At 38.1% G+C, this 17,152-nt stretch overlaps 1 protein-coding gene across 2 annotated transcripts in view; it reads right to left on the bottom strand.

Moving 5' to 3' along the window:
• Positions 1 to 17,152, bottom strand: part of Depdc1b (DEP domain containing 1B) — a 121,697-nt gene that overhangs the window by 92,860 nt on the left and 11,685 nt on the right. The window contains exon 1 of one of the 2 annotated variants that reach the window (XM_005319596.5): positions 2,018 to 2,116. The exons of the other annotated variant lie outside the window; for it this stretch is intronic. Within the exon in view, the coding sequence (XP_005319653.2) occupies positions 2,018 to 2,065 (48 nt within the window). The 5' untranslated portion in view covers positions 2,066 to 2,116. Of the gene's footprint in view, positions 1 to 2,017; positions 2,117 to 17,152 lie in introns of those variants that run through there. 2 annotated transcript variants of the gene reach the window in all.

The raw sequence follows: 17,152 nt of genomic DNA, 5'->3' as shown, positions 1-17,152 counted from the left end.
TGGTATAAGGGATTGAATCTGGTAGTGCTATACTTTGTTCTTGGATTTTTGTTTGTGGTTTTTGTTGGGGTTTTTTTGTTTGCTTTTCCCCAGGGTTTTGCTCATTAAGTTGGTGAAGCTGGCCTCAAACTTGCAACTCTCCTGCCTCAGCCTATATATGATTTTTTAATGCTCTGCTGATACCTAGCTTTCATATCTCATTAGAATTTTTGCACCAAAAAGTCTATATCATCCAGGCACAATAGCAACTCAGGAGGCTGAGGCAGGATGATCACAAGTTCAAAGCCAATCTGGGCAATTTAGCAAGTCCCCATCTCAAAATAAAACAAAACGGGCTGGTTAAGTAGCTCAGCAGTAGGACACCACTGGGTCCAAGCTTCAATGCTACAAAAAAGAATAAAAAGCTATTGCTACTGCTTACAAACACTACTCTCACTTATTTCTAATATAATCAGGTGATTATTTGGCTACTGTGCTCAGAAAAAATAATTAGATTTTTGTTGTTTTGAGATGGGATGTCGCTATGTTGCCCAAGCAGTCCTCCAACTCTCAAGTCTCCTGCCTCAGCCACAAGAATAGCTGGAACTATGACTTGCACCACCACACCTGGCTCTGAATTAAGTCATCTTTAAGCAATCCAGCAATACACTATTCTCAGTCACTTTTAGAAAGAAAATATTCTGGCTGAAGGTGTATATCAGTGTAGACACTTGTGTTCAATCCCCAACACAGTAGAAAGAAAATATCCTATGTCAACAAAGAATATGAGAGAACTTGAGAATGTGACTTTTCCCATAGCATGCTATATTTAAAGAGACAAATGGAAGAATAAGGAAGAACAAAACAGATTTGTTTTGTGATTTAAAAATATTTTTGTCTCTTATTTCAGACTCTTAGTCTAAAGAAATCACACAACATAACTGTTTATAACATCACAAGCCAAACTATAAGATTCAACTCCTATTATTGAAATATGCTTCCTGTTCTTTTCTCCAGGATATTTATTCCACCTCCTTCCTGTTTAGTATAAAAATATAAAAGCAGTACTATAAAGACAACTGGCCTGGGAGTTTAGAGAAAACAAAATTCCAGATCCAGTTGTACTTGCCACATACTGGCTGTGTAACTTTGCCACTCCAGCACATTTTCCTGGATATTCCTTAAGGGCACAAAGGGCAATGAGACTCAATTCCAAGTCAGATGTGGACAGCAATGGTTGACAGACCAAGGAGTCAGTTTCCTTCCTCCCAATTTACCATCAGTTTCCATAGAAAGTCCTCTAAAAACTTGCCATGAACATTACCAAGGTGTCACCCTTTATTCCATTATGGTAATCTTCTGAGGCAGAAATCACAAAGTATATGCTCAAGGTCATAAAATAAATCAGGTACACCTCTTAACACTAAACTTGCCTTCCAAATGAAAAGGCAGCACCCTGGTTCAGTAGAGACCGCAAAGGCTGATTATCCACCAAGGTCCATCCCTCAGGTCAATGCTGATGGGACCCGCCAGAAACGTGCTAGAGGGATCCACCTCTGTTCTGAGCACCGTTAGAAAGGATACTTGGGGAGTGTCAACAAGTGTCACACAGGAAGAGGACACGCCTTGCCTAAATTGCCGCAAAGGATGAGATTTACAGTGGGTGGGGTGGCCCTAGGGTTTCAGGTTGAGTCTTTCTCCTCCCAGCCGCAGGCGTTAGGAGCTAGGGGACAAAGGCAGAAGGGGATCAGCCTGGTTTTCGCAGCGCTTTCAATCTGGAGGCCCAGTATATTGCGGAGAACCCAGGCAACGTCTCAGGAACGATGCTGTACCCACTCCCCACGGCTCGGTTGCCGACCCCTTAGCCCCCTTTTTAAAGGTTCGTTCAGGAAGAAATTGCAGACCCAGAGGAAAGTCTTCACAAATCAGTCCAGCCAGCCCGGCAGAAGCTACAGCTGATTATTCGCTGGCTGTCCCAGGACGAGCCACGAAACGGCGGCGCCCGCGGCTCCGCTCAGGCCCCCGCACCCTCACTCACCAGCTTGGTGGCCCGGTAAGGCCCGGGCCCCACGATGCGGTGCTCCATGGCCCGCACGCAGCTAAGGCTGCGGCAGAAACCACGCCGATCCCGAGCCGGCCGCGCAGCAGTTTGAATCTCAAGCCTGCGGGCTCCGGGTCCTGATTGGTCGGCACGTAGAGGCACGTGGCCGGAATTGGGCCAGGTGGGCGGAGCCCAGCGTCTCCACGGAGACCTCCTGCTACACCGGCAGCTGCAGTCACCTAGCCGCCTAGGGTGAAGAGAGGGCCAACCTTCGGTGTGACTGACTGTGCTAGGGTGTCTCCGTCCGCGCTGGGCGGAGCTGCCTGGCACCCTTCTTGGACCCTCCTGTGGCCAGCCCACTCCACACGCTCTCTAGAAAAAAGGCTTATGGAGGTGTGAAACCCGGTGCATAGATAAATCCCAGTTAGCCACACCGAGTGCACCGTGAACCTGCAGGTGTTGTTAAGATTGGGAGAAGTGGGCGATGAAATAAAGCGACTTGACAGCCTGTACAAGTTGAGGGGCATTTAAAAACTAGATAAAGGCAGAGAGCCACGAGGAATGTAGCTAGTGTACTAGCAAAAATAATTGGAAAAGATCCCAGATAGCTACAGTTGTGCTGTCTTGATAGAGGATAGTAGTCTGCCCCATCCACCCCCACCTTGCCTGCCCCCTTGAGTTTTCTGTTACATCGAATTGAAACTTTCAGTACTTTGTTATAGGTCTGAGTACTTTTTTGCTGCTCAGAGTTAACTTACCCACCCTTTGCCCCCACCCCAAGAATTGTTGGTCCTATTTGCAACTATTCAAAGGCACAACAGAGGCCCTGACTTTAGATATCTGTGACTCGAGTTCAGAGGTCAAGTCTAATCACCTCAATGAGCACCCATAAGAGCTGTAAAGGGTGGGACTCCCATCTTAATGGCACCCTCATAATCCCTCTCCTCCTATTTATGCTTTAAATATGTATTTAACCACATTTTAAAAGCCAAAAAAAAGTGCTGAGATGCATATATATTACTTTTGTAACCAGAAAAGGAAATAAAGGTAAGGTTTTCTTTTTATTACTTCCAGTAAGTGAATGCTATCACAACTTTTTTTTAAACCTCCAAACTCCATGAAAGAGATCTAGTTGTACTTGGCAAAGGCTACCAAGGGATACTCTGTCCTTAGCACAAGAGAAAGATGTAGAAATTTTAAGAGTCTTGTACATCTGAGACCTGCCACCACCTACCATGGTGGTAGAACTGCAATATGGTAACAAAACATGCCTACCATGAAATTATGTAGCTTTCCACTTCTGTGGAAATCACAGATATGGAAGTTTGATAGGTCTGGGTTTCAATAATTATTGCTATTACTTACTAGTTAAGTAACTTCAAGCTAATTATTTAATTCCCTGCTAAAATAGAAATATTGATGATTATCTGGCAGAGTTGTTTTAAGGACTTGAGATGATGCATTAAAGTGCTAAATATAGTGCCCAGTGTATAGCAGTAATAGAAATATCTTTAAAAATAAAAATCATGCCAAGCCCAGAATGGTAATGCACTCCTGTAATCCCAGCGACTCAGGCTGAGGCAGGAGGATCACAGATTTGAGGCCAATATCAGCAACTTCAAGGCCAGTCTTGGCAATTTAGTAAAACCCTGTCTCAAAAAATAAAAAGAGCTGGAGATGAAGCTAGTGGTAAAGCGGCCTATGTTCAATCCTAGTACAGAAGAAGGAGGAGGATGGGGAGGTAGGTTAGAGAAGGAAAGGAAAAATTGAAAATTGAAAAAATCATGTCAGCTTCTTAAGCATTTTCCCAAGAATCCATTATGAGCCATGAATAAACTAATTCTTGATAACAGAAAGGCATATCTTCCAAGAATCTACCTATCAGTGGAGACATATCACATATCAGCAGCATATAAAAACAATTCAGAAACTCTTATTTTCTCTGTGCCCCCAAAAGTCAATGCTTTCTACCTTATCAACCTGTGCTCCAAACACAGTGGACCTCTTTCTGTCCTTAAACGTGTTCCTACCTCACAGCCTTGTACTATTTCCCTACCAGGGATGGATGTTCTTGCCCCAGTTCTTGGCATAGTCTTCTCCATCTCACCATTCAAGTCTCAGTTCTAACCTACAACTTACCTGCAAGTCTTGCCTTAACCTTGCTGTGTAGAGGTCTCACACCCCACCCCACACTTATACTGTTTTCTTTGCTTCATAGCATTTAGCTGTACCTAACATTAATTTTTATCTTCTATCTCTATAATAATGGTTATCTAATAAAGGGGTTCCAATTCCCAGTAGCATATTGGACATTTGTAGAGATGTTTTCTGGTTTTCATACTATGAGAGGACCCCCACTGGACAGAGGCCAGAAGAGCTAGATGTTCTTTGATGCCTAACTCAAGCCATACAACCAGCAATCCTTGTTCTACATAACTTTTTGATGACCCACTGGATGTTCAGGTAAGTGAAAACTCTGTTCATAATTAGCTGAGCCTAGAACCTTACTTCATTTTGCATATAAATAAAAGATATTTGGGGCAATGAAATTAAACCCCTATCTCTCACCCTGCACAAAACTCAAAGTGGATCAAAGACTTAGAACAGAGACCCTACACCTATCAGAAGAAAAAGTAGGCCCAAATCTCTACCATATTGGCTTGGGAACTGACTTCCTTAACAAGACTCCTAAAGCACAAGAACAAAAATCAAGAATCAATAAATGGAATGGACTCAAACTAAAAAGTTTCTTCACAGCAAAGGAAACAATAATGTGAAGAGAGATCCTATAGAATGGGAGAAAATCTTTACCACATGCATCTTAAATAGAACTATAAGATATATAAAGAACTCAAATAAATAACCCAATCAATAAATAGGCTAAGAAAATGAACAGATAATTCACAAAAGAAATACAATCAATCAGCAAATATATGAAAAAAAGTTCAACATCTCTAGCAATTACAGAAATGCAAATCAAAACTACACTGAGATTCCATCTTACTCTAGTCAGAATGGCAATTATCAAGAAGACGAGTAACAATAAATGTTGGCGAGAATGTAAATGTTGGCGAGAATGTCGGGAAAAGGTACACTCATACATTAATGGTGGGACTGAAAATGGATTCAACCACTATGGAAAACAGTATGGAGATTCCTCAGAAAACTTGGGATGGAACCACTCTTTGACCTAGTTATCCCCCTCCTTGGTTTATATCCAAAGGACTTAAAAATCAACATACTACATGATGCAGCCAGATCAATGTTTATAATAGCTCAATTCACAATAGCTAAACTATGCAATCAACGTAGGTGCCCTTCAACAGATGAATGGATAAAGAAATTGTGGTATATATACACAATGTAATATTACTCAACCTTAAACAAGAATGAAATTTTGGCATTTGCTGGTAAATGGTTGGAGGTAGAGAATATTATGCTAAGCAAAATAAGCCAATCCCAAAGAACCAAAGACTGAATGTTTTCTCTGATGTTTGGATGCTAATTCACAAGAAGGGCGAGGGGGCTAGGGAAGAATAGAGGTACTTTGGATTAGGTGGAGGGGAGTGTAAGGAGGGGAGGAGTGTGGGGTATAAAGGATAGTAGAATGAATCAGACATATTACCCTATGTGCATATATGATTACACAGCCGGTGTAATTTAAATCATGTACAACTAGAAAAATGAGAAGTTACTCCATTTATGTATGATGTGTCAAAATGTATTCTACTGTAATGTATAACTAACTAGAAAAATAATAAAAAATGAGAAATAAAAATATATTGGGGGCAGTTTTAGTACACACTTAAGTGTACAAGAATATTATTCTCTGTTTTGTTCAAGACCATACCAAAAGTTACTATGTGAGAATGGCAATGCACTCTGTGGTGTTTGAAACATGTGCAAAGGGCAGCCTGTTTCTTTTTTTTTTTTTTTTTTTAGCCTGTTTCTATAGCTGTAGAATTCTGTGAAAAGTGCATATAGATACAATGTACTTATTTAACTCTTGTTTGAAAATATTAGATATAGATTTAAAAAGGACAACAATGTTCAGTTTATTTTTTTGTTGTTAATTTTTCTTTAGTGTAGATGGACACAATACCTTTATTTTATTTTTATGTGGTGCTGAGAATCAAACCCAGTGCCTCACACAGGCTAGGCCAGCCCTCCACCACTGAGCCACAACTCCAGCCCCTTCAGTTGATTTTTATATGTTGATGCAAAATACTTGTCTATTTCATGATATCTTTGTGGCATAATATTGCTTAGACATTTATTTATGTTTTGAAATGATTATTTATGCTTTATTATAAATGATTTTTCTTTTCTCCTTGTATAAAAGAATTAATTAGGTATAATCTGTTTATCAGCAAATTTTATTTCAGTTCTGATTCAGATGGCAGAGCAATAGCACCATCCCAGAAAACAAACTCCTACAAGGACCTCTTGCTTTCCACATACCTCGTTTCTAGAACAAGATCTGATGGGCAAAAGATAGTCTGTAAATATTTTCTAATAAAAAATATATTTTCTAATAAATGATACATATTTATTTTAATGTCAAAATGTTCTAATTTGCTCTGAGTAAAATTTAAGTGGGAGGAAGAATCTAGTTTATCCTGTGGCTTTCCAGAATACACAATCTTTTCTTTCCCTCTCCAAAGGTACCCTAGTTGAAGAAGCACAAAAACAAGCTTGTTTGTTTGTTTGTTTGATAGATTCATGTTTCACTGAACATCTATCTATATGATTTATCTCTAGGAACTTAGAATTGACCAAAATTGTGGCCTATTCCTTAAAAATATAAAAAATATTATGGTAAGTTATTTTGTTTTTCTACCTTTATTTTCTCTATTTTCTTTTTTATTCTATGGTACTATGTAAATATATTATAAGCTGCCTCAGAGGCATCTACTTCTTTATTTATTTAAATAAATAATAAAAGCATTTATTATTTATTTAAATAAACAAGAGCATTTATTCATTTATATAAGGAAAAGCATTTGTTTAAATAAATAAAGGCATTTATTATTTTATTTAAATAAATAAAAGCTTTTTAATTTATCTAAATAAAAGCATTTATTTAAATAAATAAATAAAAGCATCTACTTCTTATGAGAAATGAATAATCTTACATTTATAAAGTAGCTTCCAAAGTTTTTTTAAAGTACCACATTTGAGAGTCACAATTGATTGAATGCATAAATATGAGTAACTTCACTGTTAAGGAAGCTAACCTTCAGAGAGGTTGAACAACTTGCATAGGGTCCCACAACCAATAATTAATAGAATTTGGACCTGAATCTAGAACTTCTGACACCAAAAACAGTTCATTTGTTTGCTTGGCTTGGTTGTTTTGATACTAATACCTTTGAGAATCAAAATTGATAATATTCAAATATAAAATACAATTTCAAACATACTTATGCAAAGACATTTCAGGAGGGAGAAAGAAGAATTTGAAAAACTGTCTTAATTCTATCCAAGTGCTTGTTATCTCTATTCCTAAGAATGAAATTTATAACAATCATACATTTGAGTTATTTTTCAGCCCCCTGATGGTTTGATTTGATATTGTTATTATTTTTGCACTATTTGGGATCAGTTGCATATGAAATATATGTTTAACTGATTATTGCCCCCAAAAAAGTTTAACTCCCAGTTATGTCTCAAATAGATCATGGAATTCCCTTCTCCACTCTGAGTACAGCAATTTATTGCTGTGCATACTCTTTTCTGGAGTATTTCAGATGGAGGCCATCAAAATGCTACAGAAACTTTGACTCAGTCTCCAAATATCTTCACAGGATGAGAACTGGCTGTTTCACCATCACAGCTCACTTGTCACTGACATTAGGAAATTTCAAGTTGTGGAGCAAAGCAATTGACCTCAAGTACACTGTTGTGTTAGGAGTTGTGTTTCTCAATCACACTGAGCAAGGAGTGGCTGAGAGCTGTGCCTTCACTCCCCAGAGGGTTCCCAAGTACCACACTCAGGCCTGCTGCACCCGAGGCCTCCCAGCTGGTTCGATGGGTCATTTTGAAAGAACTCCTCTGCTGAAACCTACGTTACTCACTGCTTACATTACACTTTAGCTTTTCAGATTGTACTGCAATGTCATTCATTTATGTCTATTATTATTGAAGGCATTGAGAAGATCCATTTGCTGAGGTTCTTCAAAGTTTTTAAAATGGCGACTTGATTTCCATTGTAATTGGTCTGTACTTTTACCACCCCATTGGAAATGTTCCCTCAGAACTTGTATTAATATTATTCACCAACAGGAACCTTCTTTGGAGTTCTGAGTGAAGATAAAAAGATAAAGATGTATGGAAAATATAAAAGCATATAACTTTATAACAACTGTTGAAACTGTTAAATAATATTTTATTTCAGCATTTTAAAAAAGTAATACCACAAAGAAATAGGGGATTCATGTTTGTTCACCTGCTGATTCAGCAAGTGTGTGTGAGTACCCACTGTGTGCCAGCTGCTGTGGCAGGCACTGGAATAATGCAGTAGATGCAAAGGCCCCTTTCTAGGAGCTGACATACTAAGTAGAAGGGACAATAAGCCAACTAGTATATAACAATATATACAAGGTATATATTTTTGTGTATACTATGATGGAGTACCCGAAGAAAAGTGGAAAAGTGAGGGAGAGGGTGATGGAGAGGAGACACTATTTTGATTCAAGTGATCAGGAAACCCACTGCTGATGAAGGGTCATTTTGAGTAGATGACCTGAATGAAGTCAGGGGTAGGTGTCTAGGGAACAGCCTTTGGGGCTGAGCGATTCAGCAGCTCATGTCAAAGCCTGAGATGGATACTTGCCTGCCATGTCTAGGGAACATGAAGAGGAAGCTGGTGCTGGCTGAAGTGAATGAAAGGGGCGTGGAGCAGGCATGGTTGTACCCAGAGTAGAAAGGAACTTTAAGTCCATAGGATCCTGGTTTAATTAATTAATGAGTTGAAAATATATTAGAAACAGAGTGTTCAAATCTAAAAAAGGTTGCCTTAAGCATCAGTCTGGCTGCTAGGTAAACTAGTTAGGAAGCTATTGCAATACTCTTGTAGGAAATCAATTTGCTTCGAATGGTGCTTGGCACATAGTTGCAGTCAACAAATACTTTTTGAAGGAAGGATTAGCAGATGAAACTAAGCTTCAAAATAATACTTTGATTCATTCTCTCTCTAACTGCCATTCCTTACATGAATGTACTCTACAAAATAGCTTTTATATTTTCATTTTAATAAAATACTTTTTGTTTCTGAAGCTATTCCTCTGTTAATTTTTATCATTCAAGTTCTCTGTACTTTATTTTCCCTTTTCATTTGAAAAAAATACAATCCACACTCCCTATGTCTTGTTTCATTGTTGCCCCTCCTCCACTACTAGCTGCCTCACACTCAACATCATTGCAGGTGAAAGTTATCATAATTAAAACTTTGCTAAGGAATATACCTAAATGGATTTTCATATTTGGATACAAGCTCAATTTCTGGCACACCATAGCCATGTTACATAGCATATTATAGTGAAAAGTATTTTTTCTAAACCTAGAAAAGTCACATGATGAAAAAAAAATCTGAGTGAAATGGTGCACACCTATAATCCCAAAAGCTCAGGAGGTTGAGGCAGGAGGATGGTAAGTTGCATAGGAGACCCTAAGCAACTTAGTGAGACCATGTCTCAAAGTAAAAAAAAAAAAAAGAACAGGAGCTGAAGTTCAGAGTTAAAATGCCCATGGATTCAACTCCCAGTACCAAAAAGATGAGAAAGAAAAAGAAATCTAACTACCATTGGTTTTGGTCAAGCCATTTAGGAGGTAGTTGGAGGAATATAAGTATGAAATTCCTAGAGCAATAAAGTGTCATGTGAAAATAGCTATGTAAATTTGGGAAGACTCAACTTCTCTGAGTATCATTTTCCTTATCAATAAAATGAAAATAATGATGACTGCCTTCATAGGGTTGTTGATAGACTAACTTAAGTAAATACATACAAAGCCCTTAGAATTCTGTCTCTTGTATGGTAGAAAATAATTCTAAGATGGCCTCTATATCGGTCAGGGTTCTCCAGGGAAAGAGAATCAATTGAGACAGAGACAGAAATTTATTATAAAGAACTGGTTCACATGATTATGGAAGCTGACAAATCCCAAGATCTGTTGTTGGCTAACCTAAGTTACAGTCCAAATCTAAAGGCCTGAGAACCAGGGCTGGTGGTATGGTTCCAGTCTGAAATCTGAAGGCTCTTCCAGGAATAGCCAATGTTTCAGTTTGAATTCAAAGAAGAAAAAAAATGTTCCAGCAGTCAGGCAAGAGGCTTTCCTTTTTATTTAGGGATAGTCAGCTTTGTTTTTAATTTTTGTTTTTAATTTTTAATTCAAGACTTCAAGTGATTGATTGAATAAAGCCAACCTATGTTCCAGATGCCAGTATGCTTTATTCTGTATATCAATTTAAATGCTATAGTTATCAAAAAACACCCTTGAAGGTGGAAAGAAAAATAATGTAATTGGACATAAATACATTTATATTTATATATTATTATATATTAGTTATATATTTATAACAAATTATATATTTTATGCTTTATAATATATAAATATTTAAATTATATACAATAAATTTATATTATAACTATTGTTAACCACCACTCTTGCAAGAAACAATCAACAGAGTTAAGAGATACCCTACAGAATAGGAAATATATTTGCAAACTATTTGTTTTGTTGCTGTGACAAAGGGTTAACAAACAGAATATATAAGAAACTTAACAGCAAAAAGAAAGCAATTAAAAATGAGCAAACTAGCCTAACAGACATTTCTCAAAAGAAGATATACAAATAGCCAACAAACATATGAAAAAATGCTCAAAATTACTATCATCAGAGGCTGCTGGAGTTGTGGCTCGTCTAGCAAGTGTGAGGCACTGGGTTCGATCCTAACAGCACATAAAAATAAACAAATAAAATAAAGGTATTGTGTCTAACTATAGCTAAAAAAAATTTAAAAATCACTATCATCAGGGAAAGGCAAATGAAAATCACAATGAGAGATCATTGCACTCCAGTTAAAATGGCAATCACAAAAAAAGACTATCCCGCCCTCCCCGCGCGCGCGCACACACACACACACACAAAAATCCCAACTGCTGACAAGAATGCGGAGAAAAAGAAACTCTCCTATACTGGTGGTAGAAAGATAGAGCCATCATGGAAAACAGTATAGAGGCTCCTAAAAAAACTAGAAATAGTCATATGATCCTGCAGTCTCACTCCTGAGATATCTGGTCTCTCGTGCTTATTGCAGCACTATGCACAATAGACAAGATATGGAATCAATCTAAGTTTCCATCAGTGATTAATGGATTAAGAAAATGTGGTTTAGACTAGAAACATAGCTCAGCGGGCTTAGCCTGCATGAAGTCCTGAGTTCAATCCCCAGCACAAAAAGAACAAGAAGGAAAGAAACAGGAAATATGGTGTACGTTGACAACAGCCTATTATTCTGCCACAAAAATGAAATCCTGTCATTTGCAGCAACATGGATGAACTAAAGGATATTAAATGAAATAATCAAGCACAGAAAGACAAATGCCACATTTTTTCACTCATTTGTGAATGATTAAAAAGTTGATCATACAAAAAGCAGACTATAGGTCATTAGAGGCTAGGTGGCAGGGTGAGATGATAGAGGATGTACAATGGGTATAAAAATACAGTTCAAGGTGAGAAAGGTAGTTCTAAAGTTCTGTTGCACAGTAGACTACCTATAGTTGTGTTAGCCTGCTTTTTGTTGCTGTGACAAACACCTGAGAAAATCAACTTAGAGGAGAAAGATTTATTTTGGCTCACAGTTTCAGTCCATGGTCAGCTGGCTCAATTACATTGGGCCCTCAGGCCTCTGCCTGGCCTCACCAGGTAGAACATCATCAATTGAAGGGTGTGGCAGAGGAAAAGTACTCAGCTCATGGCAACTGAGACTCAGAGAGAGAAAGGGGTTGTGGACAAGAAATACCTTCCAGGGCATGGCCCAAGTGACCTACATCCTCCAACTAGATTCTACCTTCCAGTGGTCTATTCAGCTATCAATGGATTACCTAGTAGTGAGGTAGGGCCCTCTTGATCCAATCACTTCCCCAAAGTCCCATCTCTGAACATGCTGCACTGGGGACAAACCTTTAACACATGAGTCCTTGAGGGGTCCTTCATTTCCAAACTGTAACAACAGTCTACAACAATTAATTCTATATTTGAAAATTACTAGAGAAGAGTTCAAAGGTTTGAGATACATAGAAATGATAATATTTGAATAGATGGAAATGCTAATTTCCATCTTGATTCAATCAATACACATTTTATATATATGTATTGAATTAAATTATACCCCATAAATAAGTACAAATGTTACTTCAATTAAACCATAAGAATTTTAAAAACAAAAATAAATACCCTTACAGAATAATGTTTGATCAAATATCTGAGTATTCTGTGGCCCAATGAAGTTGCCACATAAAATTAACCATTACATTCCCAAGATTCTCTGCCCCTGAATGTACACATACCTTCTTCTAGTAATTCATCCAAACACTAATCTAGGTACTGCTGTGAAGGCATTCTGCACATGTAGTTAAAGTTCTAAATCACTTGTCTTGAGGCGGACGAATATCCAGGTGGGCTTGACCTAATCAATCCTATGAACCTTTTTTTTTTGAGAGAGTTCTCTGTAGCTGGGTACAGAGGAGAAGCCAGAATCTTGAAGCAGAACTGAATTCTACTGACCTGAATGAGCTTGGAAGAAGATTTCCACTCTCCCCCAGCCTGGGTGATGCACTGACTTTAGCCTTCTGATAGCTGACAATGAGCAGAGAGGCAGCCACCCCACACCAGATTTCTGACCAAATGAACTATGAGCTATTAACGAATGTTGTTTAAAATTTACATAGCTCGTGCTGATTTCTTATGGAACAATAAAAACCTGATTCACACCTTTTCTTTTCTTTAATTTTTAAAAATATTTTATTTTTTAGTTGTAGATGGACACAATATCTTTATTTTATTCTTTTATGTGGTGCTGAGGATAGAACCCAGGGCCCGGCACGTGCTAGGCAAGCGCTCTACCGCTGAGTCACAACCCCAGCCCATGATTCACATCTTTTATACAAAACTCTTAAATGTTTGTTATGACTACTGCAAGGCAATACCACGAATAAAAGGAATGTCAATATTTAATAAGTGATTTGCTATATGAGGGGGAGGAAAAAATCAGAGCTGGCTCCAAATACCATCTGGGAGACTGGCTGAAAGATTGTAGCATAAACCTCAATGAAACAGGGATATCTGCATAAAGCAAGAAGGAAAATGAAGAAGGAGGTCTCAGACTTTACTCTGCACAGAAATCACTAAGGTATCTTGTTTAAAATTCAGTTTCATGAATTCCACACACACAGGTGTCTAGATAGCTGACTTGTGGTTTTGACTATTTGTTAGCAGTTTCAAAGATCCATGACAAATAGGGATTTCTAATCTTGAAGAAACAAAAACGTGAAACTCCCACCTTGGCAGCTGATGTGTAAGAGGATATTATCTAACTTGTAAGTGATTTAAGGCCTCCACATAGGATCCCCAGTACAATATGACTTTGGTGTTCTCTACTTTTAATAAAATATATATATATATATATATTTTTTTTAAATTAAAAGTATATATATATGGAAGGACTGGGGATTGAACTCAGGGACACTCAACCACTGAGCCACATCCCCTGCCCTATTTAGAGACAGGGTCCCACAGAGTTATTTAGAACTTTGCAAATTTTATGAGGCTGACTTTGAACTCGTGATCCTCCTGCTTCAGCCTCCTGAGCCAGGGGGACTACAGGTGTGGGCAACTGCGCCTGGCAATACTGGTACATTTTATAGGGAAAATACTATGCTATGCTGGTATTTAAAAGTTAACCAAAGGCATGACATCTCTCCCTCATAATTGCCAAAGGCTAAAATAAATTGGATTTTGACATAAGCATTTGATGGACAGTGAAACATCCAAATAGAAACATCTCATGGTTGAAAATATTAGGTTAAGAGATCAGGATATGCATGCCTGGGGAAGTTGAAGCCCTACAGATAAATAAGGTCTTTGAGGGAGGGAAAACAGAACACAGAGGAACTTGTCAGTGTCCCATTTCAGACCCTTTCATTTACTATCCAGACTGACCTGTTTCTGGCCCTCAGTCCTGCTGCTTCAGCACTGTGTCTAGACTTGCCTGCCCACTCCTGCTCTCCACTTACTACAGTCCCTAAGGTTGCCCTGGGTGTGTGATGGTTCTGTTAGGGAACTGTTCCATTTTGGAGTCCATCCCTAGAGGCTTAAGTTTCAGACAGCTATCAAAACTTTGTCCTCTGTTTATCCTCAGCAAATTACCAATGATTACATATTATTGAAATTTGGGGTTGTTGACAAATAGTCAAACAATAAAGTCTAATATAGTAGATCAGGCCCAGTTTTAAACAAATTTTTTAAGTTGGTTAATATCTGCGATTTTAAAAGATTCGTCAAAAATGGTCCCTGAAACAACCCTACAGTGGGGAGCTACTCTTATCTCCATTTTACAGGGGAAGAAACGGAGGCATAGAAAAGCCTAAGTATCTTTCCCATGGTCACATAGGTGATAACTGGCAGTGCCAGAATGAACCCAGGCACTTTGACTTTAGGGTAGTATAGTACTTAATGCAAGCACTCAATAAAAATGATTACTCTTTAATGACAATAATTTTTCTCAGGCTGGGGTTGTAGCTCAGAGGTAAAGCGCTCGCCTAGCATGCGTGAGGTACTAGGTTGGATCCTCAGCACCACATATAGTAAAATAAAGACATTGTGTTCATATATATATATATATATATATATATAAAATTTGTCTGACCTCCTCACTAATCCCTAAAGTAAATATGCTGTATTACTGTCTATTTTATAAAGAAAGCAAAGTATAGCTGCTAAAGAGGAATGATCAATTTTTTGGAGAGTTACTAATAAATAATAAGTGCTTCTGATAATACATATATTTTTTAAAAAATTTTTTCAAGATAAATAGCTCCAGGGATCTACTATATAACACTATATGTGTAGTCAACAATAATATATTCCCCATTAATTTGTTAGGATTGATCTCATCTCAGTATTTTCATCACAATAATGTAAAAACCTGAAAAACAAATTTTAATGTATTTAAAGTTCTAATGCAATGATGTCTTACATTTCATTGTATGTAGAAATCACTAGAATCTTAATAAAATGCAAATTTTTTATTCAGTGGGGGAAAAAAAACAGGAAGCAGGCTGCACACAGCCCATGCTCCATAGTTTGCTGACTCTTGATTTATCATTAGGATATTCTGATGTTGCTACATGATTGACCAGAAGAAATGATGACCCAAACCAAGTGTTCTGGCAATTAATCCATAGTACTAGAGGCCAGAATGGGAGCTGTTCTTTGTGAGGTATAAGGGGTCTGAGGGAGTATTACAATTGGGAAGGAGCATGAGGAAGCTGCTAGGTTATTGGTAATATTCTGTTTCCTGATGTGAGTGCTATTTACATAGATGTATTCATTTTTTGAGAATTCATTGAACTTCATGAAAATTCTTTTATGAAATGGATACATTTCTGTATCTATTTGGTATTTCAATAAACTATTTAAAATGGGAAAAAATGGTCCCTGAAATAGCAAATATACTTTCTGTAGCTGGAAAAATTCAATTGATAACCAAAACGTCTGTTTAGAGAAGTGAGAAAAACACAGAAATCTTTGGAAAATACAAATGTAGGGTCACCCAGCTATTGCTTATAAGTAGTAAGGACAGGTCAGGGGTAGCTTACTGCAGGGCAAGATATTTAACAGGGAATTTCTTACCCCTGAAGCAGCAACAGAGCATTCTAGGAGCCATGGTCATATACAGGAACCCAGAGTCAGAAGTAGAATAGTGGTCAGCATCACCAAGCCAGAAACATGATGAAATTGAGATTGTGAGGCAAATGCAGCTGAGAAACAAGGAAGGTCTGTGAGCTGGGGCTGGGGTAGGGTGTCTGTGTGTGCTGGGCTCTCAGGAAAGGCTAACAAAGGCCCCAGTGGTCATTGTGTCCAGCCAGAACACTGCTGCTCTTATTTCCTTTCAGTTACCAAGTAACTGAAACTTGCTTGGATATTAAAAAAAATCATTAAGAGCTTTTGTACTTGCTGCTGATGATATTTTTTCCTTTTGTTTGTTGCTCACAGATTTCCTTCCTTCCTTCCTTCTGTTCTCTTTCCCTCTCTTACTCTTCCTTCCCGTCTTTTTTGTTAATTTTTTATTAATCATATAAACTCTCTGAAGTGATAAATTCTCTGTGGTAAAAACAATACACATTTTTTTAAAAGACTATTTTTTGAGAAGTTTTAGATTCATAGCAAAATTGAGAGGAAGGTGCAGAGATTTTTCATACCACCTGTTCCCACACATGCACAGCCTTCCCCATTATTAATGTCCCATGCCAAAGTGATATGCCCACAGGCAAGGTGACTGCTAGAAGTAGGGTTCTGCAGACTCTGCCAGAAAGTCCTGGGAACCTGGGCAGGACCCTAGAAGAGAAGAGCTCTCACCTGTTCTAATGTGCTAAGCTGAAGGTACCAGAGGCTGCATCATAAAGGAATGTTAGGTGAAAGCCATAAGGATACACACTAGGCCCAGAACAGTACAGAGCCATGGAGCTAGAAACAGAGGAGGTGCCAGGAGAGAGGAGGTTTCAGGCAGAATCTGGAGCAACTATACAGTGCAGTACAAGTGCCAGAACCCAGTTTTAGCCGGGAGCTTTTAAAGAGACAAGAATTACAATTCCATCTACTAAGAATTCTTGCAAAAAAAAAAAAGAGCCTCAACCTGGCCATATCTCATTGTGATACAACTATCAATTTATGGAAAATGCAGAAGTTAGAGAGGAGAGGAGAGATGTTGTACCCAGAAAAATCTGAAATGTAGGAGATGAGGAAGCGTGGATGATGGAGGAGAATACTTAAAGAGACGAATCAACTAGTCTTGTGTGTAGAAATTATTTAGATCAGGATTCAGTGAATCATAAAAATAATTTTTTA

Source organism: Ictidomys tridecemlineatus, chromosome 1 (assembly GCF_052094955.1).
Source record: "Ictidomys tridecemlineatus isolate mIctTri1 chromosome 1, mIctTri1.hap1, whole genome shotgun sequence".
NCBI lineage: Eukaryota > Metazoa > Chordata > Mammalia > Rodentia > Sciuridae > Ictidomys > Ictidomys tridecemlineatus.
The sequence above is the reverse complement of the archived record's forward strand: the minus strand, read 5'-3'. Positions and strand labels throughout refer to the sequence as shown.